The sequence below is a fragment of the Lates calcarifer genome, linkage group LG10 (assembly GCF_001640805.2).
Source record: "Lates calcarifer isolate ASB-BC8 linkage group LG10, TLL_Latcal_v3, whole genome shotgun sequence".
NCBI classification, from domain to species: Eukaryota; Metazoa; Chordata; class Actinopteri; family Centropomidae; genus Lates; species Lates calcarifer.
The window spans coordinates 25,934,540-25,959,722 of record NC_066842.1 but is presented as its reverse complement, the minus strand read 5'-3'; the positions used below and the strand labels follow the sequence as shown (position 1 = coordinate 25,959,722).

The following is a 25,183-nucleotide window of genomic DNA, read 5'->3' as shown; positions in this document are numbered from 1 at the left end:
CTTCCTGGGACTGTGATTCTCTCAAGGTGGAAAAATCGTTGCTTTCATAGTCATTCTAAGTTGTTAGAGGTTGTCAGTAGTGTCACCAGTTCATCTTCAAGCACAGGCACACTGACACAAGCAAAACAGGTTTCTATGCTGTTAACAGAGCTCCACTACAGCAAGGGATTTCTGAGAGCAGAACACACTCAGTCAGTCTCCTCAGCAGGTTGGAGTACTGCAGACACCTCACTCTCTTCAAGTGCACTTTGATCCAAGGTAAGATAGGCTGATACAGGCCACTTATCTGAGGGAGAGTCCTCATAAAATAACTCTGGGTAACATGACACAAAATAACATTCCCTTCTTTTATTCATTATTTTTTATTTATTTATTTTATTATTATGTGACTGTAGAATATGTACAGTGTTGGCATCTAGGTTCAGATCTCCTCACTCCCCACAAGGAAACACAGAGGCAGGTAAGCAACACTCAATAATACAGTCCACAGTTTACATGGTAATTTGGTTGCATCCATCTTTGATATTTGAATATATGAGCAGTGATCATATATTGATGATGCAGTGCATCAGATTCACCAGAAATAGAAACAAATTGTTAAAGACCATACTAAAATTGAGGAGAGGGGTTGGGGCTTTTCTGTGTGGAGGTACTCTGGCTTCCTCCCACAGTCCAAAGACATGCAGCTTAGGTTAATTGATAACTCAAATTGCCCGTAGGTGTGAATGTGAGAGTGAATGGTTGTTTGTCTGTATATGTTGGCCCTGCGATGGACTGGTGATCCGTATAGGATGTACCATGCCTCTCGCCCAATGACAGGTGGGATAGGCACAAGGACTCCCACGACCCTTAACAGATAAGCGGTATAGATAATGGATGGATGGGTTTGGGTTGTGCTGGGACAATTTGGACTTGTGTGGTGATAGAATGTTTTGCTCTGACCTTGACTAACATTAGATGATGTACAACCAGCAGCACCTGGATCTGCAAAACAGATATCAGAGTCGGCAGCGGTGGAAATTACAAATATCACTAACTGATTTTAAAGTTAGTGGCTTAGAGTATTCACCTCATGACTGTGGCCATGATTTTTTGTGTTTTTAACTAAGAAGTAACACGGTGTGTATCACACCTGAGGTGACAGTGGCACACTCAGTCACCAGTGAAGCTCTCTATTGCACAAAGCTATTCAACCAGTGAAAATTATGATTCAGTATAAAAGTCAGTTCAACCAGAAGATTTGGAATAAAAGATTTGTTCATGCATGTACTTAACACCATCAGACATTGTAGAGAATTGAGTGAGTGGACACACAAATTAACTACAACCTAAAAGGGCACACTCTGAAGCAAAGAAATATTTTTACCTTTTATGGATGAAAAAAAAACACTTTTACCCTGAAATTGTCTTCACTTTATGAACATACAGAGACAAATGGAAAAAATATGAGAGAAACTAGAGCAGAGTAATGGGAAGACCTGGACTTGTAGGTTAAGTCTTGAGATCAGTTGAGGTTGAAATATGCTTCTCCTGCTGCATGTAGGTGAGTGTCAACAGTAAGTGGACCATGAAGCTTAATTTCAGCTTCACATATACATAAAAGAAAATACTTTGAATGAGTGTAATTTGTTGTAACATTTGCTTCACCCAGAATGCAGTCTGGGCTTGTGGTCACTTTAATGTTTTGCATCCAGGCCAGAATCCAGATCCCTCCCCTGATGTGACCGTGTGTCTGTCTCTGTGCTGAGACATAGTGTTGCTGCTGTATATACTGACACCTGCAGAGGTGTCACCCCTTCAGTTCCCATCAGGAACTCCTTAAATTGCTACTTTAAACTTGTCTTTTCTGCCTTTGAAATATCTGCAGTGGAGCACACACACGGACTCAGGAGGTTGGAAAATCTGGTTAAAGCTTTTCTGTCCATATGTACAGCTCCAGTCTGAAGAAATGGAAGCAGAGCAGCTTGGTAGGAAATGTCAGAACTATAGCAACAGTAAATTTTGCTGGTCACAGTTTAATTCTGTGATTGGCTGATGCCTTTATTCATGGTGTGAATGCTCAGGAAAATTGACCTCCCTCTGAAATTGCTGTGTAATATTCACATTCTATGTGAAAGTAGTGTGGTAGTCATGACAAAAACAGTTTGAAAAAATATCTTGGTGTGAGAATATATCACATGAAAAAAAAAACACTCTCAGATTTTGCTCAGAGCCCTGAGTCTTGGTTCAGAACATTAAAAGCTGTTCCACTTAAGAGACTGTAGGTGTAATTTCAGAGCTGAAACTAATTTACTCCAGATGCAGCTCAGTGTTCAGCTCAGTGGTGATTCAATAATTCAGCAATATACAAAGCAACTGTCCAGACTGGTGAGAACAAGAAATACTGTGTCTGAGTCACCTCACATCAATTGAATCTACACATGATATCAGATCATCAGAGTGGACTCTTTAATATCCCATTTGATTAAGAATATAAAGACTTCATAGATAACTCAACAGACACCATCACCCTGACATCAATGATCTATTTCCATTTAATGTGACAGTGTTGTTTGATCAGTGTCTTTATTAAGTGATGGATGAATGTTGCATCTATATACAGACTTTTACAAATTCTGACATAGACCAGTTCAAAACCAATTAATCCCTGCTACCCTTACTATCACATATTCTGCCACAAAATGTGCTATAACCCTGCATGTGTACAAAGACCTTGGCCAAAGTCTCTGAGCAGAAGCATCTCAGTCATTGTGGTGGACTGTAAAGTGTCTAACCAGAGTCTTTAAGGTACAAGTCAGTGTTTGGCACAACACCTTACAATCTCTTCTGCTGCACCCCGAAGACAAGACGATGTCAGAGTGGAAACCTGGGGTGCTGTACGACATCATTATGACATATTATGAGAAGTGGAGCCTGCAGAAGTAGTGTGCAGGAGAGAACATCATCAACACGGCACTCGCTGCCTGTAAATTCTACAATGACCTATTCTGTTTACACATAGGCTCACTCTGACATTACATGGACTTTATACCAGTGAGCTGCAAGATAAAATTGGTTTAATGGCCAGTTCAACTGATTCAGATGTTGTGTGAAAGCAGCTTAGATGAGGATGCGAAGGGCAACACTGAAGAATAAATGAATAAACAAGTAAACAGTGCATGTATGAGTCCAACCAACTGGAGCACAAATGCATCTGTTCAAATCAACAATTTACTTTTTCTAAACATGACAATGGAGTTAAAGCTGCCAACTATGGGTGGGTTATTAGTTCATTACTGATAGTGATTAGTTACACTAGTTTTCAAACTAAAATAAGCAGCATCAGTACAGTAAGGAGGGAGTATTACAGGAGACAGTGAACTGTTTGAAATCGAAGAAGAAGCTGCCAGCATTCTCAGGAAAGGTCTGGTTTGTTTTTGTCACCTCATGTCCCAAAAATAAATATTTTCATGACATGTTCAATGTGAGCTGAATCTGCTCCTAGAGCACAGGCATAGTAACTGTATACAGCATGGAGAAACTCATATACATCCCGTAATTGAAGAGTTAAACACAAGGTCAATTCAATTAATTCAGTTACTTCCTCCTGTGTGCAGGAGTGTAGCAGTGTTTTTGTCAGTGCCATTGATTCAGCAGCCTTGGAGCTCTGAATGGGTACAGAAACCTTTCTTCCCTCACAGGTACTATTACTCATACAAAGTATTTCAAAAGGAAACCTGACGATTCACCCAGTCTTTCTTCAAACAGAAATAGTGCACTGGAAACTGTGTTATGAAAGGAAGTGATTTACAAGTGACTACACATACAATGCAGTGGTGAATCAAGCACCTCCAAAAGTCAAGGACTCCCACTCAGGTACACTGACGAGAGCTGTGCGTAGGTGTTCACATGAAAAAGACTGAAGCCACTAGAAAGAAGTACAGACACACTCTTCATCAGTGTCTCTCAGAACTTTTTTTACTTCCCATGCATAGTTTGGACAAGAGTGTAGTGAAACTGAAATGAAATAAAAAGTATGGAAACAAACATTTTGACACTCATTGTGATTTTCTCCATTGTGGACATCAGAAGAATCATTAACAAAATGTGTTTAAAAAAAGTTTTAGTGAGGGTTAAAATTCAGAAAGTTCTTCAAGGAACATTAAAGTCCTTCAAAGTAGAATGATGATGCATTTTGGATGGGGGAAAGTGCTGTATAACATAAATATATTACAAAAAAACTAAAACATTCAGCACATTTTATATAACACAGTGCAATAAAAAAGGAATAAATTCAAAGGATGATTTTCCAGCACTCAGCTCCTCAATTTGTGAATAGTTGACATGACTCTGTGTTTCTCTCCTGCTTCTTCTCTCTCACATTAAGAACTGAGAGAGACAGACCAGCACAATTGTAAACACTTAGTAGTAAGATGTGTCTGGTATAGTGCTGCTCCAAACCACTTAAAATCAACCAGGACTTTTCAATCATGTTGAAAAATTCTACATTTAGTTTCCAGTCTTGAGAAATACCATGAGAGAAATGGGGCCATTGTTAATCCATTAATGAGGGAGTTACTGAGTGACAACATGTAAAATGGGGACAGCTGATGTTAAACTGTACAGCAGATGCCTTTGATAAAATAATGTGATCACTTGTGCACTGAAAAATATGTTCTGATATTTGACATAATTTTCCATCTTAGATTGTTTGATACAAACTGCAGAGGTTAGTGCTACTGTCCATGTTCTCAGGTTTGTTAGGCAAAATAGCACATAATTGGTGAAGAAGAAAACAGAGCTAAAGAGTTGACGGAAACTCAACTGAGACCAAATGAATGCTAATTTTTCTGTGTCCACTGGATGTGGGAATAAGAAGTTATTTTTGCTACATTCACCATAACAACTTTATAAGGTGATAATATGTCAATGTTATGACAATATTCCTGCTGACAACCACTGCTGACAAGAGATGTGAAGACTTCTACTGGGGGCTGTGTGAGTCTTTCAATGCTACTACTGAATAAACAGAGGTCTAGATGTGTCCTGTGTTTGTAAGTTTACAGTTAGACTCATATTAGCATTTTATCAAGAATGTCTAATAGCATTTGGTCCATGCCCTCCACTGCTGACCAGAAAAGTTACTTCAGAATGAGAGGAGGGATCTCTGAACTGGCAATTAAACTTTCACAGCTGCTATCACAGTCAGTACTATGTTGTAAGTTTGGAGTTTTAGTATCTCATGAAGGTCCAAATGCTGTTTGAGAGGCTCTTGCACACTGGCAACAGTAAAATCCTGAGGGAAATGTTTGAGAGATTTTTTTTAAATGAACAAATCTGTAATAAATACAGCATTGGGTTGCAAAATTGGCTATTGGTAACTTAAATTCAAAATGAAGTCTGGGCTTTAAAAAAACAAGATGAGCTTTACATTGGTAGGTTTGCCTCAATATTGTAAAAAAAAAAAAAAAAAATTACAGTTCTAGCTAACACTGCATTGTGATTTAAAAAGCAACATGGGAAAATGCGGTGTAAACTGTGTATGTGAGGATGTGTGCACGAGTCAGAGAGCAAGTGAAAGAGGAAGCGCACAATCTCTCTATCACACACACCATGGGCCACAATACATGGTCTTTACATATGTGCTTACTCAACTGTGAGGTTTTATTCTAACATATGACTATTCCGTGCAGTGCCTTCATTGCCGGTCAGAAATACAATCATTAAAAAGAAAAGTAACATCTTTTAAGATGTGTATCAGATACCAAAGCATTGGTATGTTTTGGGTATAACTTAGTATACATCTGAAATGACAGTTTGCAACAAATGGTTTGGTTGGTGGCTAAACAGAAGACTTCTGACTGAAAATTTGTATTTTGTGTACCTGAAAACCTGGGAAGCTACATCATTCTCCCCGACGTATAATTGCAACAGTATCAGAAACACTCTCTTCAACTTGAAGATGACTTGATGTGAAAAGCAGTAGGTGAGGAAGCTGTTCTGATCTAATCGTGTTGCTAATCAGCAAGGTACAAGAAAGGATAAAAATAAACACGCCACTGGTTTTCAGACCTTACCATCAATTAAAGACTACATAAAGAGAACACAAATGCTAATGTGATAACAAAGTTCAGTGTGATCCGAGTGATTACTGTGAGAAGATATTACATATCTACATTTAGAAAATACACTTCAACATAGCCAGATCCAAACAATTCCTTCCAACAGTATGAAAAATATACAAATAAAAAATACGAATACTCTCAGACACTAGGTAGGTAGTTTTCTGTTGACATGAAATCAGTGAGGACTAAAAGATAAATATTTCACATTTTTTTTCTCCGTTGCATTTTAAAGAGAAAATAAAAATATATGTGTATGAAAGAAAGGAAAAACTGTCCATTTTGAAATATTATCCTTCAGTAATTAGTAACATTGTGATAACACATATCTGTTTTTCAGCTAAAAACACTTTAGCTTCTCTAGTAAGCAAAAAAGAGCCAGTGTTGAAACCAAAAGCATTATAGAATTCTTTTTCAGACATCATACACTATGCACAGATAATAAAAAAATTAACAATGATCAAATCTTTTCCACACAAGAGAAATGATGCCTCCAGACAGGATCATCAAGAGCTCAGGAAAAGACTGGAGATTCATTATAATCAGCATCATCATTACTGTATGAACATCAGTCAGAAATGCCTCCAACAGTCAGAATCTAATTACTACCATTATAAACTCAGTTCAACAGAGAGACAGAAAAGAGGCTGCTGACATACATATTTTAACGTAATGCAACATACTGTGAGGCCTGGGAGTGGTAGATGTTGAATTGGGTATGAAGACAGAGAGTGATTTAGGGGACGGGGGGTCACCAGTGTGGGCAGGTAGCATACATCTCAGCTCTTAGTGTACTACAAACTTTGACCCATATAAGGAAGAATATCAGTTACTGTATGTTAGTAACACCACCTGCAAATTCTGCTTTGGAGCAGCTGGGCTTCAGGCCCTGCCAGGTGAGTAACAGTCATTCATTGTCATTCATAGTCAGGCCAGCTGAGCACCATTTTGGCACCCATGTGGGAGGAGTGGCACAAAGGGACATCGGCCTCTGCTCAGAAAGATAAAAGAAGGAGAAGAGGAAGAGGAAGAGGAGAATCACTCAGCTCACTTGACATGTTCAGCACTGTGGGAGGAGCAGTAGTATTTCTTATGAGCTATGAAAGTGGAGAGGCTGCTGAACTTGATGTTGCACAGCCGACAGAAGCGGGAGTTACCATTCTGGACGGGGGCAATCACTGTGGTTTTAGGGCTGGGGGTAGGTGCAGGCTGGGGTGTGGGGATGGGATTGGAGGCCACAGTTGCGGCGATCTTGTCTGGAGGGTGGGATGATCCCACTGTCTCTCTTAGGACCTCAGGCACAGGTGACACAGTCAGAGAGGGAGCCCTTGGGGAAGACACAGGTAGAGGTGAGCCCGTTAAAGGTGATCCACCCCCAGGTGAAGGACTACCATTTACCAGTGGGGAAACAGGGGAAGTTGTCGCGCTCCTGGCCTGCCCGTTGATGCTGTCTCTATGAATTCGGGATACCAGTCTGGGCTGGCTGTTTGGGGTTGTTGAAGTGGTTGCAGCAGCTTCATCTCTGGGACTGAGGTTGGGGCTGTGGCTGACTGCACTGCCTGGCTGGGGTAGGGCCTCCTGGGGTTGCTGAATGGTTACAACAAGGCTGTGGGTAGACTTGAAGTGCTCCATCAGATCACAGGCAATAGGCCTGTTGGGACAGTATGGGCAGACCACCTGAGGGGAACTGGCACCTGTGCCTTTGGCTCCAGCTCCTGGGGTGGTTGCATGAGCGGTGGTCATATGAGGAGGAGATGTGGCATCAGAGGCAGGTAAGGCAGAGGGATGAGAACTGGATGATGTGCCTTGAGCCTGGGCAACCCACTCAGGGGGGAGAGGTTTGGCCTCCATAGGGTGCAGAAGATCTGGGCGCTCCTGCTGAGGCCTGCTTTTGGGAGAGGTAGAGGCTGATCTCTTGAGCCGGTGAAGCTGCTCCAAGGTGTGGGGCTGGAGTGTGGTGGCAGGGCAGTAGTAGGTTTTATGAGCCAGGTAGTTCTCAATGCTGTTGAAGCTGATACTGCAAGCAGTGCACTTGTGATAGTCTGTAAGAGGCAGGGCCGGGAGAATACTGCTGCTGCTGTGCCGGGGAACATCTCTCAGACGGGGCCTCTTACTCAGGTCAATCGGGCCATCTCCTTCAGGGCTAGAGCCGCCTGCTGCACTGGGAGAAACTTCTTGCTTCACTGCCAAGCCAAGAACGGAGGGAGATGGGGCGGAGGCAGCGGAGGTGGCAGCAGCAGCAGCAGCAGCAGCAGCGTTAGCTAAGGCTTCAGTTCTGGCCATGTGAATCTCGTACATCTTCTTCCGCTTGCGTGTGCGGATGGGCTGGGGAAGGAAGGCTGCTGCAGTGGTTGCCTTGGCCATGTGTACAGCTCTCTGGTTGGAGGGGTCATGACGTGATGCACAGTAAAAGCGTTTGTGAACAGTGTAGTTGTCATGACGGCTAAAGCGGATGTTGCAAGCCTCGCAGAAGGTTCTATTGGGATCATCTTCTAGGTCCTCTGCAGAACCACTAGCAGGACTCTGGCTGCCTTCACTTGCTCTTCTTCCTCCACCCCCTCCTCCCGCACTTGCTCCTCCGCCTTCCCCTTCAGAAGAGGATGATATTCCCTCCCTCCCCACAGGTGTTTCTGTCCTCATCTCCACCGCTCTCCGGGATTCTGTTGTTCCAATCCCAGCAGGGGAGTCAGAGCCAGCAGGAGAAGCAGAGGCTGCTCTACTTGCTGCTCCGCCCTGAGGAGATGCAGACGAGCCATGTGCCCCACTGGAAGGCACCTGTGGCTGGGGCTGTATCCCTTGGGCCTGAGGCTGAGGTTGCACCCTCTACTTGGTGTCTACTGGAGCAGTACAACCGCTTATGGGCATAGAAGTTGTTGATGTTGTTGAAGGTAATATCACACTCAAAACAAGTGGCTCCTTTGTGAGGTGGAGTGGCTGCAGCTGTAGGTGCAGTTGGTCCAGAGGGGAAGAAGGCTGCTGGGTTGTTCTGAGGGACTGTCTGGCCCTGTTTCAGACGGCTGTGGACCATCTCTGACATTTTAGCCAGTATCTCTGAGGCCTGAGGTAAAATGGCTGCCTCGGTATTAAACATGTACTGAGGCAAGAACATTGCTCCTCCTGGAAGAACTGACTCTGTACCTCCCACATGTGCAGGGCTGGAACCAGGAGTGGGACTAGTTGGTTCAGCCTTTACAGTCGTGGTAGAAGGACTCTTCGGAGAGTCTGATGTCTGTTTGGTTGAGGTGGCAGTCTCCATTGTCTTCTTGCTTGTTTCTTGATCCCCCTCCTCTCCACCAAACTCCTCCTCCTCTCCATCCTTCTTAATCTCAATTTTATGCTCCTCCATCTCTGAGTCTGAATGAGGCTCCTCCTTGATCTTTAGGTCAGTGGTTGGGGCATTACGAGGACTGTAGTCCCGGGGTGTGGCTGAGCCACCATTTGCGCCTGGGCTGGATGAGTCTGGCTTAGGGACACAGGCAAGGGGCTCCCTCTCATGTGGAGACAGCTGGAGTTGAGGGGGGTCAGCAAATGACGGGGTAATTTGGCGAGGGGTGGGGCTCCTTTCCGCTGGAACCCTGACTTCTAGGTGGGTTCGTACATGCTGCTGAAGCTGGGCAGGGGAGTCAGAGTTGTGACCGCACACTTGACACTTCAGAACCACACCAGAGTCTCCTGGACTGAGACCTGACAAAGAGAGTCAAGATTAGTAGAACTGTAAAGCTAGGCAGACACATTGTGTGAACTCACACAAATTTTTCTGCATGGCCAAAACCTGCAGTTTCTCTTCTCACAATGTATAGGTCAATGAAGTGGCCCCAAAGTAGACCTCACACAGCATGGAGGCCCGTGACAATTCCAAACAAGTTTATTCAGATAAAACATGCTCAATGTCATCAAAAAGTATTGAGAACCCCAAAAATTATATGGAGCTGCAGATGGCTGAAAGAAGCAGACAATATTGTCTGTTATTCAAAAATGTTCAGCTTTATATCACAGCACTCTCAAACTACAGTTTTAGCCCCATTTAAAATATTACTCCAATAACAGTAACAGATCGTTTGACTGCAGTAAATCAGACTGTGGAACTACTCAACCTGAAAGACAGTTGTCCAAAATTAATGACAAGCTAGAAATCCACCTGAACATTGAGGAGCCAGATCGCTGATCATTCAGGTGATTAATCGGCTGTTCAAACTGCATGTGAAAACTGATCTGACAGAAATTCTAAAATTAATCAGGGCAAATTGATTTAGAACAACAACATAAGAACAATGTGTCTGGTCCGGACTGAAATTGTAAAAATGGGAATGGGACTTGATCAACAGCATTGAACTTGATCCAGATAATAACAGTTCACTCTGATGTTGAATATTGGTTGTCAAAATGATGCCATGACTTACCAGTGGACAGGGGCAGCTTGGGAAGACCTGGTCCTGGGGAGTAGACCTCACTGCGAGATCCAGGCTGGCAGACCATGTGGCTGGTGACCAGATGACTGTAGAGGATGTCCCTTGTGGTGGAGACAAATCCACAGCCATGACACAGCCCATTTAGTGTGTCCGTGTGGACCTTAAGGTGGCGCTCACAGTTTGCTTTAGTGGTGAAGGCTGACAGACAGATGAGACAGACAAACGGACGTTCACCTGTGGAAGGACAGACAGGGACAGTAAGTTAGCGAGACAGACAGAGATCTCATGTACCTGAAGACCAGATGAACCTACTGATGAAGACACAGGTCAACTATCCACAAACTTGATCTCAATGTTTTCACCCTTTGTCAGTTTGGCATATGTATGTCTTGCTCTCACCACTGTGTGTGCGCATGTGGATCTCTAGTGAGCTGGCACTGGGGCAGCTCTTGTTGCACTGTGGAAAGGGACAGATGCGCTCATTGGGGTAGGACTCCTTGGGTTTGTCCTGGGGTGGGGACGAGGCTGCAGCCGGTTGCTTCTGACGGCTGGCACAGTAGTACATTAGGTGAGCCTGCAGGTTCCTCTCGCTGCGGTACCAGATCCCACAGTCCTTGCATGGGAAGATGTCCTCTGATAGCCAGCAGAACATACATTTAGAGTTAGTTGACTGAACAGAAACACAACAAATCAGTATGGGTTGAGCAACTTGATGTAGGAGTAAAAAAACATGGGGTATATACAGTATAACCAAAGTCAAAGTCCAAAGCACAAAAAAAGGTTTCCACAATGAAATCAGTTAATTGCACTTTAAATTGTCACGTATGTGCACAGGAGGGAACAGATGAGGATGTTTTGACTAAATAAAGGGAAATATCTAAATGTTCTTGATAAGAAGCACTACTGATCAGAATTAGAATGCTAAATGCTAAAATTAGGTCTAATTTTAATCTACTGTCTTTATCTGTTAGATTATAGTCGTAGTATTATATAGTTCATTAAGGTGAATATTTCTAAAATATCTGTGTATATCACAAAAAACACTTTTCCGAAGTCAGTCTACAGCTCTAACAGATTAAGTAAGTATTCATGTTCACCACAAACACAAACATGGACATACACATCAGTATCCAAGGCAACAGGGCACAAAGGCTATGGGAACAATACTTGTCATACATCTTAAAAGTTATTTTTGACTAAAGTAGTTATTTGCTGCAGTGATCCCAGGTGCAGGAATGTGTAATCATGTAGCATGATTACCAGTGGTCACAGCAAATATGTTTTTGAGCATCAGCCACAGACATCAGCACAGAACATGTCTAATAGGAGACATTGAGTAGCAGTGGCAGTGACAACACTGTGCTAGCTGTTAAAGCGCTGCTGTGTCATCTTGTGGCCAAACAAAACATTACAACTCAAAGACAAATGTTTCAGTAGCTCATGATGGTCTGTAGACACCAGCTTATACTGCAGAATAACATGGCTGGATAAAAGCAGGAAAAATGTGTGGCATAAAAGAAAGAAAGGGGATAGTGTATTGATTGTAAAACTTCACATATATGTCATATTTTTTAAAATCCATACTCTGAAGGAATCATCTCCTTCTTTGTATTTCAAACATACTATTGGTGCTGCTATCAGTCATTGAATGCAATTCCCTTTCAAAATGTGCAATATCTGTATTTAGTTCATTTTCTGTCATTTTCTGTTTTTATCTTGTCTTTTACTCACATTTATTGTTTTTCTATCTTTTCAATCACTTATGCTGCTGCAACAATGTAAATTTCCCCATTGTGGGACTAATAAAGGATTATCTTATCTTATACTACTGGTGTTGCTAATACCTTTGATACTATTTTAGACCTTACTGAGTGTTTGAATTAAATTCAACTCTACTTATTTTCATTCCTTAAATACAACACTCACTGTTGACGACAGCAGTAGCCAAGATGGCAGCCATGCCAGCTTGCTGTGGGAGGAGCTGAATGTCTGAGCACAGTGCCGCCGGGTACAGTGGCTCCTCCTTCACCACAGGTTGTTTCTGGGTGACAAGGCTGAGCGGAGGAGAGAGTGGGGAGGAGGAAGAGCCTGGAGGAGGAGGAGGTGGCAGGGAAGCCAGGAGCCTTTCACCAGCCGTAAGCTCTCTGGTCACCTTACAGAACAACTGTTCACCTGAAAATAAAAGGCTGTGGTCACAACACAGAAGTTTGTTTTTGTACAGGAAAAATTAAACAGGCAGTTATTAACACTGGGTTTAGTAAGATATGGTAATACTGAGATATAAAAGATATTTAGAGTAAAATATTACTGGAGAGCTGAATAAGGAACACCCCACCAACACCCAACACCAACACCCAAACAATGACTTGGACCAAAGCACTGACTCCTGAGCTGCAGAGTGGGTTTGTACTGACACAGACTGAGACATTCAAAGCTGCCAGCACACTTTATGACTGGTTCACACAAATCTATTCCACACCACAGAGAGCCATGCTGATGTTCTCTGCAGTCACATTAAAAACTTACCTTGGCTGTAGATGGTGCAGTTGGCAGCTGAAGGGTCAGAGGTCAAAGGGAGCCGACTAATCCAACAATCTGGATCTTCACATACCAGAATCAGTTTAGAGTTCTGCACACAAACACACAGAAAGACAGAGATGAGGAATTAACATAAGCCTTTCTCTGGTCTGACTCCTCACAGTCACTGCTGGATTACACAGCATTCATCACAGCAGAGGGTGTATCCACATACAGATGTGTATGATACACTGCACACAGACATTAAGTGTCTACTGCTCAATTTTAGTGTCAATAGCAAAATATCAAAAATGTTCTGGTTCCTTCTCACATGTGAATGCTTAACTGCTTTTCTCTTTAATATCATTGTAAATAGCTGACACTGACATTTTTCAGTTTTATATCCCACCCATGCCTACATTTAACAATGAACAAATTTTTTTCTGCCGAACTATATCTGAATTATTTTTACCACAGGACACAAGACAAGAACTGAATCTAATGATACATGGATTACATGTTCATATTCATAGGGCTGTTTTTATTGCTAGCAATATGTGAAACCTCTAGAATATGGTACTGACATCTCAAAGTCCCATGGGATTGGATGTGTCTCACAGCCCTGACTTTACATCCTCAACATTGTTTCAAACAAAACAAATCAAATTAAATAAGAGAGATGCTCTTCAAATACATGCCATTGTTACATTCAAGTGTTCATTCTCTTCTTGAACTGGGCTGCTTTATAGTCTGCAATCATAAAAATCCAAGCATTAATTCCTTTACTTGGGAATACACAGACACAGTATGATCCAGTATGTGGCTGGCGGTAAACAGTGTTTATAAAAAGACCGCCAACGAGCAGAGGATGATTACAACCCAGGATGGAAATGAGGAAATGAGGGGAGCACGGGCTGAACAAAGCCACATAGAAAAGAAAAGAGAAGAAAGAGGAGAAGAGGAATAAAAGAGGAAGAGAGACCCCCGGGGAGAGTGAGAGAAGAAAAGGAAGAGAAAGAAGATCTGATGAGGTCGACAGGCTGCTATTCAGACAGCTGCCATAATAAGATCCCCAGTGGATATACTGGACAAAGAGTGGAGAGTCAGCATCCAGTGTGTGTAGGTATGGGGGGGGGGTGGGGGGGAGACACAAAAAACACACAGACACACACAGAGTACAATGTTGTCTTTGTCCATGAGGCTCCCACAACATTCCCTCTGACAATCACTCCCAGGACACAGGCTTATCCCATGTTTCCATGACACATACACACACACACCACACTCTGATCATAGAAAATTATTTTTAAAGCAAAACTGTGTAAACTGTCAACTTTAAATATCTTATCATGATCAAAAAACACTGTTAGACATCAACACATCCAATAATCTCTTAATGAGTTCAGATGTGATGTCTGGTGTGCAGGGAATTCTGGGAGCCTCATGATAAAAGGGGAACATACTGATGTATGTAAAGCTAATGCTGAATTCACATTCTGTCAGTGAACGCGATGTGTATTATTTTCAACAGATGCACTGACAATACCAACACTGCTGGGTCAAAGTTCCACCTCCCTGCCCTGCTGATAACAACTAGTCACAGGAGTAGATTCTACCATCTTTTAACAGCAGTGGCTGAGAATAAAACAGGTACTCTCTATGTCTGCAAGGATTAAAGTAAATAAGGACGGGCTGCTATCCTTCTTCCTCTAGAAACTCAGAGGCTATGGCTCAGCCCTGACTGTGTAGTGCAACTGATACAATGTATTTAATAAAAGGAATGGCATAATCTCTTGTCCATCAAACCACCAATGTGAGGGCAGCACAGCATTGATCAGTCTGTGATGCAGTATTGTTCCCACTCCACCAGGAGGCAGCATTCCCTCAGCACTGGACCAGAGAGTCCTCACAGCAGACTGACTGAGCATCTGTGAGGGTCAGGGCTCACATGATGGTGTATCCTGTTTGTCAAGTGTTTTCTCTGTTGCATTCAAACGTGCATAGGTTAATACCACAGCTCTCTCTGTGGTCCTGATATTACACTACATGACTTTTTGTGTTTTTTGATTTGAAGTCTGAACACTTTCCTTTTAAATAGTGCATTTTAAAGGTCTCTTTTACACACTTCAGCCAAGCTTATATTTAAACAATGAATAATCCATGTCTGGAAACAAAATTCTCTGTATTAAATATTCAGGAATGGCATGACCAATAAGAGCCTTTTTAAAATCTTTAAAAGCTAATCAGTACTTGTCATCATCAAATTCTAATTTCCCTGTTATTGTTTTCTATTGCAATTTTACAGTGATTTTTATTCTTTTGTGTAATCTGCACTGCTGCATTTAAAGACAGGCTGATCAGTATGAAAATGAACCTCCAAGTGAGTGATACACAGATCCATAACTGGCTTTGTGGGATGAAAACTCTGAGTGAGAGCCAGTGAGAGCCCAGGACAGGAAGTGTGTTTCATGTAAACCTGCACCTTTTATGCATTTGGCCAAAGAAGGATTACCAAGAATGATAAGTGTTCTCATTGTACATGTATCTGACCTCCATTCTTCCAATCTGTAATAAACTGCCAAAAACCTGGTTCCACTTGTGGTCAGTTCTTCACTAAATGCCCTTCATTGGAGAACTACAATAATGTTTAGAAATGTTTAATCTGCATCAAATACAGACTGGTGCAGAGTTATAAGTCTGTGCAGTGGATTGTGATGCTGTAGCTCATTGCAACATGCAGTACAGTTTCACATTTTTGTTGCAGTAGTTGGTTTCTATTCCCTTCTGTACATTATCAAAATCTATTGGTAGATTCTTGAATTTCACATGGGCGTAATAGATGTGGGTGTAGTAGATGTGGGCCCAGTGTGGGTGTTATATGCTTCTCCCAGGACAAGGAGAGGAACAAAAACAATAATGCCACATTAAAATGTCTTTTACCTCTTCAGGAAACTGACATCATATTAAAATGAAACAATTTAGGAAGGAACTCTCTCATTCTCTCTCTAGTTAACTGCTAATTGAAAAGGTATGATGAGGTGTTGTATGGTATGTACACATTTATTGGTTATAAAAGGGTCACAAGCCAAAAGGTTAGGAGTGAAAGCTGAAACATACAGAGCCATTGGTATGGTCCTCACATGGTCAGACTCTCCATTAACAGCAGTTAAAACAACTCTGGTGTGGAATGAAAAAAGAAGACCACATTGATCCATGTGTTCTTTCCCTAATCTGCATCCTCTCACTCCATGAGGTGTCTGATGGTGAAAACATTGGTGTATACTTCACACCCAGAGGTGAAACTTGAAATACCTGAGGAGGATGGTCACTGGTCTGTGGGATGGCTTGGGAAGACAGTGAGAGAGAGGGGTAGGACAGAAGGAAGGAAGCCTCTCAGTCTGTTGTATATTGAAGACTGAGGCAGAGCGTATTGTATTTCATGGAGAACTAGCGCTGATGTGGAGATACGGCTGCTTTTGTTTTAATTTGTAACCCAATGCTGGAGCCGTCTGAGCTGTAAGTACTGCTAATTTGTTTCAGACTAATTCATCACGGCCACAGCTTTGGAATTCACCATGATAGGGCAATGGGGAGAGTTCAGTAGCGCACAAGCGGAACACACACACACGCACACACACATACACAAAGCGAGAGAAAAAGAAAACACTCCTACACATGCTCGTCTCTCCGGTTCTTCAAAGATCTAAAATATTAAGTAATTACTTATCATCATCATACTCCTGAATATGATACTCTCCCATCTTTTCTTATTTGAGAATTAATAACATTTCATTAAAAGACAAAATTGTCCACTTCTCCCTGACAGTGTTTCCTCTAAGCTACATCAACACATTTTCATTAATGGTAAATTTTTACTGTTGTCTGGACAAAAGGAACATCACACACAGTAGACTTATTGATCCATTGTTCATGTGACAGATATTTTTTTCCATCCTGAAAATGACAAATTTCTGTGGGAAATGCTCAAAACTGTAATATTCAAAATTTTTAAAAATCTAATTTCACTCCAGAAATCTTTCTAATGCCATATCAGCACTGGCATAAACAAGCAGCATCAAGCAGGAAGAGACCCTTCAGCCAAGTGTAGCTGACAATCAGATCCTGCAGGAAAATGTTGTTATTTAGGGGATGTGTCTGTGGACTCATTGGGATTAAGGAAACACTGCAGGAGCTACAGTAGCATGCAAATACACGTGGCTACATATACAGGATGTGTGAAAACTCTGAGATGTCTTGGAAATCTATCACTCAGTCAGCATGTCCTCAACATGACCACAGCTGAATTTAAAGGAGATACCGATCAATCGTTGAGTCAAGGATTTAAGTCACAGAACTAAACTGCAACAAAACCAAACACAAGGTACAACAACAGATAATCTACAATGTCAACCTGCAACAGGGAAAACATGTAGTGTTACACACTTTGCAGTCACACTCTCTACTGGCCTGGTTAATTACACACACACACACACACACACAACACAGCTCACATGCAATAAGAAATCAACACACACACATTGTGTCACACACACACACACACACACATCGGTGTGTGTGTGTATGTGTGTGTGTAATTAACCAGGCCAGTAGAGAATGCAAATGCCAGAGATGTGGGGGTGAGTTAAGGAGAACAGAGAGGCCACTGGATGGTATCAAACCCTTTTCACTTCTCTTGGTCTGACGCCGATCTCACTGACTCAAATGGCCAACAGTCAGCCGAGGAACATGTCTGGACCCACAAAGAGTCAACCTCGGCTGCTCTGAAAAGTTTTTGGAGCAGCCAAACAGTGTACTCTATCAGAGGTAAGTAATACTATAAATTTAAGAGTGTCCAAAAGGATATATATGAAAAAGCTCAAACTCAAGATTCTGACAATAGAACATTAATATGTGTTGCTGCTGTGTTAAAAATGTTTCTTGAATCTTTGATTTATATTGACTATGACAGTGGCTCTTCTATCAATCATGTTCATCTGCTGTCATTGTTAGAAAGTCTGCAGACAATAAGTTTGATTTCTTGCACACCTGAATCTGAATGTGTTTGAAGAAATGCAACTGTTGTTCTGCAAAACAAGATGTCCTACTGGTATCATATAAATGTGATGATGAATTCTTCCTGTTAAATATCTTGCAATTTACAAGCTCTGTAGTGGTTTTATAGGTTTCTCCAACAGACAGCCACTCTGTGAAACTGTGTGTGAATTTGAGGAAGGGATTAATAAAGCAGAAAAAAGAAGCTAAATGTCATTATTTCAACACATATGATCCCTAAGTCTATATTATTTAACCTGGAACATGGAGGTGTATCTTTTTCCTAGTATCATGACTGTTCCAAAAAGAGTCTGTTAGGAGACTACAAGTGTTGGAGAGAGGCAAAAGAAAATGAGAGGAAAAAGAAATAGGGTGGACCAGAAGGATTTTTTTTTTTTGTTCAGAATTGACAGGTTTGTAAAAACAAGATCAACTAAAGATCACCAGATCCATGTAGATGAAGGTGTATCAACTGCCAGCAAACCTTGCTGTACTTTGTCACCTTCTTTTCCTCTTTTCTTTCCACCTAGCCCTCCATCTATCAGTGGGATGTCAGGCCTCCTTGGCAGAGCTCCATCGTGGTGGAGAGCATTGCCTTAAGCTGCATCAGCCGGAGGAGAGTCTTTGAGCTACAGTCTAAGCCCCTCGCCCGGACCCTGGTCCCCTCATGAATATTAACCAGCCCCGAGCCCGGCTTTAATCTGCCTGATACCCGCACTGCTGCCGCTGAGACGATAGCGAATCTAATTATTTGGTCTGATATTAACCCCACACTCCCACACCCCCAACACACACACCATTTCCACCCCCAATGCCCTGTCCTCACTAGCTGCTGTAACACTCACATATATGTGTATCAGCACAAACACACACCATCTGAACTCCAGAGCAACCTTCTTTTAACAAAGTCAATTCACATATAGCATGCACACTCACACACACACACACACACACACACACGCACACCTTTCTCCACCAACCGCCCTCCACCTCTGCCTCTGCAGCATATGACGCCCTCTTCTTATCAGGCCTAAAAACACCCTCCTCCTACACTGATAAAACTTGAATGCAAATGATGCCAGGCTGATTTCATTTCTTCATTTTCTTCCTCCATTCGCTCTCACACTAGAATGGCTCTACCCCCCCCCCCCAAAGAAGGGGATCCAAACAGCTGATGATGATGATGATAATGACAATGACAGTGATGGTGATGGTGATGGAAAAGGGGAAAAAGAGAACTTTCCCTGAAGTAAATCCAACGTCTAACCCCCACCTCACATCACCTTGTGATACATATATTTACACTTCAATTAAAGGGAAGGAAATAGAAAAAAATGGTGTTATCCACCCCCAGATTAAGATTTCTTCTGTACAGCTGTCAACGGCCACAGTTTTACTGCTACCACTGGGGAATAAGTATGTTTGTATATGCAAATTACTAGTGGTACATCTAACAAATCGTTGTCTCAGTGTGGTGTATACTGTTTCACACAGTCTAATATGATTTACACTGCTCTGTAATGGTCTGAAAAGGACGGTCTAATGGTCAGTAATCCATGTTAGCACATGGCTTACATGCATTTAACAAAACTACAAAGCTTAAAAAGAACAGGGAGAACACACCACAGACAGTGTGTGAATTGTTAAACAGCAGGTGTGATAACATTAAAACATTACAAGCTCTATTACAGTTTATTTTTCTTGGTGCCAAGGCATTGCAGTGAGGCATGGGTCTTAAACTGACCCCAAATCAGAATCAGAATCAGAATCCTTTTTTAATCCCTTGCAGGAAATTGTTACACTCAGTTACCAGTTTATTGGAAACACCAAAATAAAACTAACACAGCAGTCCTGCAGTAAAACCTTCCTACCTGCACACTGTTTTAGAGAGCTGCTCAATTCAATTCAGTACTCCATCTTTACATTACATTACACTGAATTGGCAAATACACCTGTCCAAACTGGCTATGCAACTACGGGCATTCTATATTTGTAGGAAAAGAGGTGGATGTGCATCCTTCACAGGCAAACAACTTGCAGAGTGTCCAGTGTTACAGTGCATGTTGTTTTTTCTTTTTTAGGATTTGACACAGACATCAGTGAGTGTCTGTGTTTTGCTGCTGCACAACTAATGATCAATCTGAGACAGAGAAAGTGACTGATTTGATTTGTATAGTTATAAGTCTGGAGATTTTCAGTTTATGACACATTTTTTATCAAAGAGGTATATTTTTCTCAAAAAATGTTGTGTTTCAAATGTTTTGTGTTCCTCTAGCTGGAAATTTAATAAGGCACTCTGTTCCTGACCTTTTCAACCATTATTCATTCATTCCTCTCACAAATTCATTCACTCAATCATCCAATTCACCCTCTTCCTCCGTTCTCCCCTTTCACTCTCTCCTGCACCGCGTCTTTCCTTTTGTACACCTCTTTTTTTTTCCTTAATCTCCAGTTCTCCTCCTCTCTCCAACTCTCATTCCTACCCTTCTGTCTGCCTGCCCCTCCTTCTTGTCCTATCTCTCCTTCCTTTCTCTTTCCATCTCTCATTCTATCTCTCAGCTACAGGAAATGGTTTCTTCCCCAATCCAGGGGGTTGGAGGGTTGTACTCACTGTCCCAAACAAAGAGGTCACTGTGTGAATCCTCCAAAAATACAAAGAAAAGGAAGGCAGATAAAAATCTGAAACCTCCTCTCATCCACCTCTCAAAAACACACACACACACACACACACACACACACACACACACACACACACACACACTTTACCTCCACTCCCTCATGTAAAGCATTTCTCAAACATTCACGAGAGACACAAGATACTATTTTACACTGTATATTCCACTCACAAGGTACAAATATCATCAGTACAGTACATGGCTATGGTGGCTGAGTGAAACCCTATTCCCTCATGCACGCGTGCTCAAGCACAGCTGCACATATCGACACACACCTCCGAGAAGAAGAAGACGAAAAAAAAATAGAGGGAGCCAGGTTTGATGAGCTGCATGCAAATGACATGTAAAAATATAAAACTGCAATACTTAAAACGGGGGCTGAGATAAGAGATTTGAAAATGAGGCACTCTTGGAAAGCGGGCTCCTGAACTGCCGGAGATGAGGCTCAGAGATAGAGAGGATAGAGGTTTTCCCTCTCCTCTTCTCCTCCTTACACTTCCTCCTCTTCCCTTCCTCCTCCACCCTGCAGAAGCTGCCGCAGATGACAGCAAGATGCAGATACCAACCAGTCATTGCCACTGAGTGATGAACACCTCCTCCCTCTGTCTCTTTTAGCCCTCCTCCATGTTTGCCTCACCTCTCCAGCAGTTCTCTGTTTTTTCTCATATTTCTTTTTGTCTCAGCCGATGGACCTTTCCCTCCTCTCTCAGGTCTCTTATTCCTCTTCCTTCCTGGCCTGGCTGGCTGCATTTCTGTCTATCAGTATTTTATCTTTCTTGGTGGTTTTCTCTCCTGTCTCTCTCTCTAATCACTCCTCCTCTCTCCCTCTCTCAGGGCGATAGGCTCTTCTGTCAGGGCCGGATACTGTAGACAGAATTAGAGACAGAAAGCTACTGTCATGATGTGGGCAAGTCAGGTGAAAGCAGAGGTAGTCTATATGGAGCTCATTGATTCAACCATCACAAATGAAAGCTAGCTCTGCTAATGTCCATGATGCATGGGGTCAACACTGGTTAGGTCAGAGTGCAGCAGGGGTGTTAGGTTGGCACTATGCTTCAGCTTAAGTCCCTCACCTGTGTTATTAAAACAGAGTGTGGAAGATGAGGGAGAAATGAATCAAATCACAACTGGTGCACTTTTAGAAATGTAAACATTTCTGACCTATAACCAATTTTACAGGAAGACAGAGGAGGGATTTTAATCATAATCAAAAACATAGGAACACATATTTCTAAATATGAGATCTTAGATTTTTTTTTACTGTATCATTAAAGGTAGAATCTCTTATTCTCGCTCTCTTCCTTTCTTTTTAAAAAGGTTCCTTATATATTGTGTTCTTCTGGGGGGCATCACAGAAGGTGTCTCAACACTCACCGTAATCATCAATTTGTCATCTTCTGTAGGAGCACCATTTTAATTAATATTCTAATTTGATGGGCGGAGGAGAGAGAGAAACAGAGAGGCAGAGAAACACTGTTGGTAAATCCAGATAAAATATAAAGATCAGAATCTGGTTGTAAACAAACCAACACAGAGTCAATCCAAAAAAAAGAAAGAAAGAGAGAATAAGGAGGAGACGGCGATCACCTTCACTCGTCCTTCCAGGAGAGTGAGGGAAAGAAGAAGTGGAGAGGAGAGTAAAGGGGGGCAGAGAGGAGGAGAGATAGAGAGTGAGAAGAGACTATCCAAAAAGTGTTTGAAAAGCCGTGGGTGGCGCGCCTTATCGCCCCAGTTCTCCTGGAGAGATTATTGGGGGATTAGTGCGAACGCTTGTTTCTAAAACATGATGAAAAGACGTTTGGCGCGTGATAACGCTTTGAACTCCCCTACTCTGCTCCTTCTAGGATCGTGCCTTCAGGCTGCCTTTCCACGAAAGACAGGATTGGGGTGGGGTGAGCTGCTGGGTGCTGCTGAAGGAAGGAGAACAATAGGGACGATGTTGTAAGTGGAGTTTCTCCTGTGGTACTGCGTGAAGACTTGACTCAGGACACATGTACTTTGGAAAGATGCAACAAACTCTGGGTTCGCGCACACTTCAGCACCATCACTCTTTAGCTCTCACTTCTATATTTGCGCTGAAATTTCACAACAAATCTGCAACTTCAGTCCAATAACAGGCACTTGCACTATCAGTTAATTAAAGGAGGATCCAATCAGAAGGAGAGGAGATGTAATATCAGATTTGTTATGTACGATCCAATAAAAACAGCAGCAGTTGCATGCTCGCTCCTGGGTTGCCACAGAAGGCTCACAGAGGAGGACTTGGTTGTTCACTCAACCAAAAACTGTGAGGAATCAGCAGCCAGCTGATCAGTTGATCAGTAAACATTATTATACCCTGTTCTAAAGTCCAACAGCCATATCAGCCAGAATATATTTAAATAGATAAATGGTTTTACGCCTCTTTCTCAAGAGATGCAAATGACAGGATTTCCATATGACACAGGCCAGTTAACACGCCACTAATCTAATGACAGAGATCTTCTGGAGGGAGAGCAGGGACTGGATCTGCTTCTCTCTCCGTCATTCTCTCTGCCCCACCCTGATTTCTAACAACTGACAAACCCACCACCAACCACAAGACAACACACACACACACACACACACACACAAGCTAAGACAGCATCAAACACATAGAATTTCTGGAATTTCTAGAAGTTGCTGGTTAGGTCTGGTATTAAACTGATACCTTATCTGGACAGGCCAAATAAGAACCAAATTTGTTTAGAGAGAGGTTGAGAGAAAGAGGACAATGCTGGAAGAGGAAGGACTGCTGAGATGGGGGGTGAGGCAGAGGGCATCACAGAGTCCAGAGAGGCTGAGGACTGAGCAAAACAGGTGGTAAAAGATAGAAGGTAGAAGTCAGGAGAGACAGCTGGGAAAAATGAACATATGAAAAATGAGTATAGAAGTGAGCAGATGGTGGTCACAGTTTGTCCAAAGCAGGGAGACAGACAATGGAGGGAAGCTGACAAGATTTCCCATGGCCAGCCAAGATAAAATCACTTAACTTAGATAAGATACAAATGGACAATTAAAGTAGAAACACATTTTCATGTATACCATAGTTGTCTGAAGAGACTGTAAAAACTAAATATATGACAATAAAAATGAAAAACTAATAGCACATGTTTCAAAATGAGAAAACATAGAAGCACACTGTGCTCCTGTTGTTGTTAGGATTATTCTCCACCAACTTAAAACATTCATTTAGATTCAAGATTTATTTTCCCTATTTATCTGTCCTTGTTGATTTGGTTGTGTGGTCTATGTTAAATTATATTATGTTCACTACTTCATTCATATTTCATATCCAGTATATGATCAATAGGACATGGAGGGACAGTGTTAAGCCCCTCTCTATCTTCTTTCCAACAGAAGATACTGATGAGTCAAAAAGTGAAAGAAAACCCTGAATAAATGTAAACTGAAAGAATGAACAGGAGTTCAAATGTTTCCATACAGGACCCTGGGCCTCACTGGATGGTTTGATGAGCATGAAAATTACATGAGTCATGCTGTGGCCTTCACAACTCCAGATCTCAGTTGAACACCTCTGGGAGATTTAGGAGCAATGAATCAAGACAGTGCTCTCCACCACCATCATCAAAACACCAACTGAGGTAATATCTTCAGGAAGTATGGTGTACATCCCTCCAGTAGAAATCAGGGAAATGGAAAAGTAATGAGGGGCAGTGAAGCTGGTCTGGAGGCTCATGGTGGAACAACTCCTCACTGAGAAACTTTATTTAAGGTTTCATTTAATCTTTTATCTCTATCTACAGGTTAAATTACATTTCTCTTTACAATCTGTTTATACTTTCTTTGTGTTGTTAGTTTATTTGTGCCTTTCTAAATCATCAATAAAAACTCTTTGCCAGCAACAAGCTTTTTTACTTTAGATGATACACTGAAAGACTTTGGAGCTTGAGCTTGAAATGAACAGCATGTGGTACAGTCCAGTGGACTTGCAATACAGTACAAACAATGTGACATCTGAAGTTTGTCAGTAGCATCAGAGACTTGTTCATTGAAGTTCATGATAATGTTTGAGGCCATAGTTTGTTTCCAAACATTTTTTTTCTTTTTAAACACTGGCATAAAGGAGAACTGCAGAGATACATTTATGTTTCCTCTCTTGCTTTGTCCAACAGCCACAGGAGAAGTTCAATAAATGTGCTGTATATCAAACTGTTACCTCTACATACTTTACATACTGTATCTTGAAGATGAAAATACATTGTCTGCACCAAAGTGAGTTACAAAACAACGGATGGGAAGTAAAGAAGGAATCAGGACTGTCCCTCCAACCAATCAAAGACGAGTGTGTGTGAACATATACTATTTTTTAAATTGCTAATCAATTGAAAATAGACAAAATCATGTAACATGACATCTGAAAATGTTTGTGGATCTTTGGGCTTTGCTT

The 25,183-nt window shown here is 41.9% G+C and overlaps 1 protein-coding gene across 1 annotated transcript in view; it reads right to left on the bottom strand.

Annotated features, from left to right (window-relative positions):
- Positions 1 to 3,935: 3,935 nt before the first annotated feature.
- Positions 3,936 to 25,183, bottom strand: part of zfpm1 (zinc finger protein, FOG family member 1) — a 97,100-nt gene continuing 75,852 nt past the window's right edge. The window contains 6 exon segments of the mRNA XM_018704028.2: positions 3,936 to 8,879; positions 8,881 to 9,785; positions 10,502 to 10,744; positions 10,910 to 11,143; positions 12,437 to 12,682; positions 13,037 to 13,139. Coding sequence (XP_018559544.1) covers positions 7,149 to 8,879; positions 8,881 to 9,785; positions 10,502 to 10,744; positions 10,910 to 11,143; positions 12,437 to 12,682; positions 13,037 to 13,139 — 3,462 coding nt within the window. The 3' untranslated portion in view covers positions 3,936 to 7,148.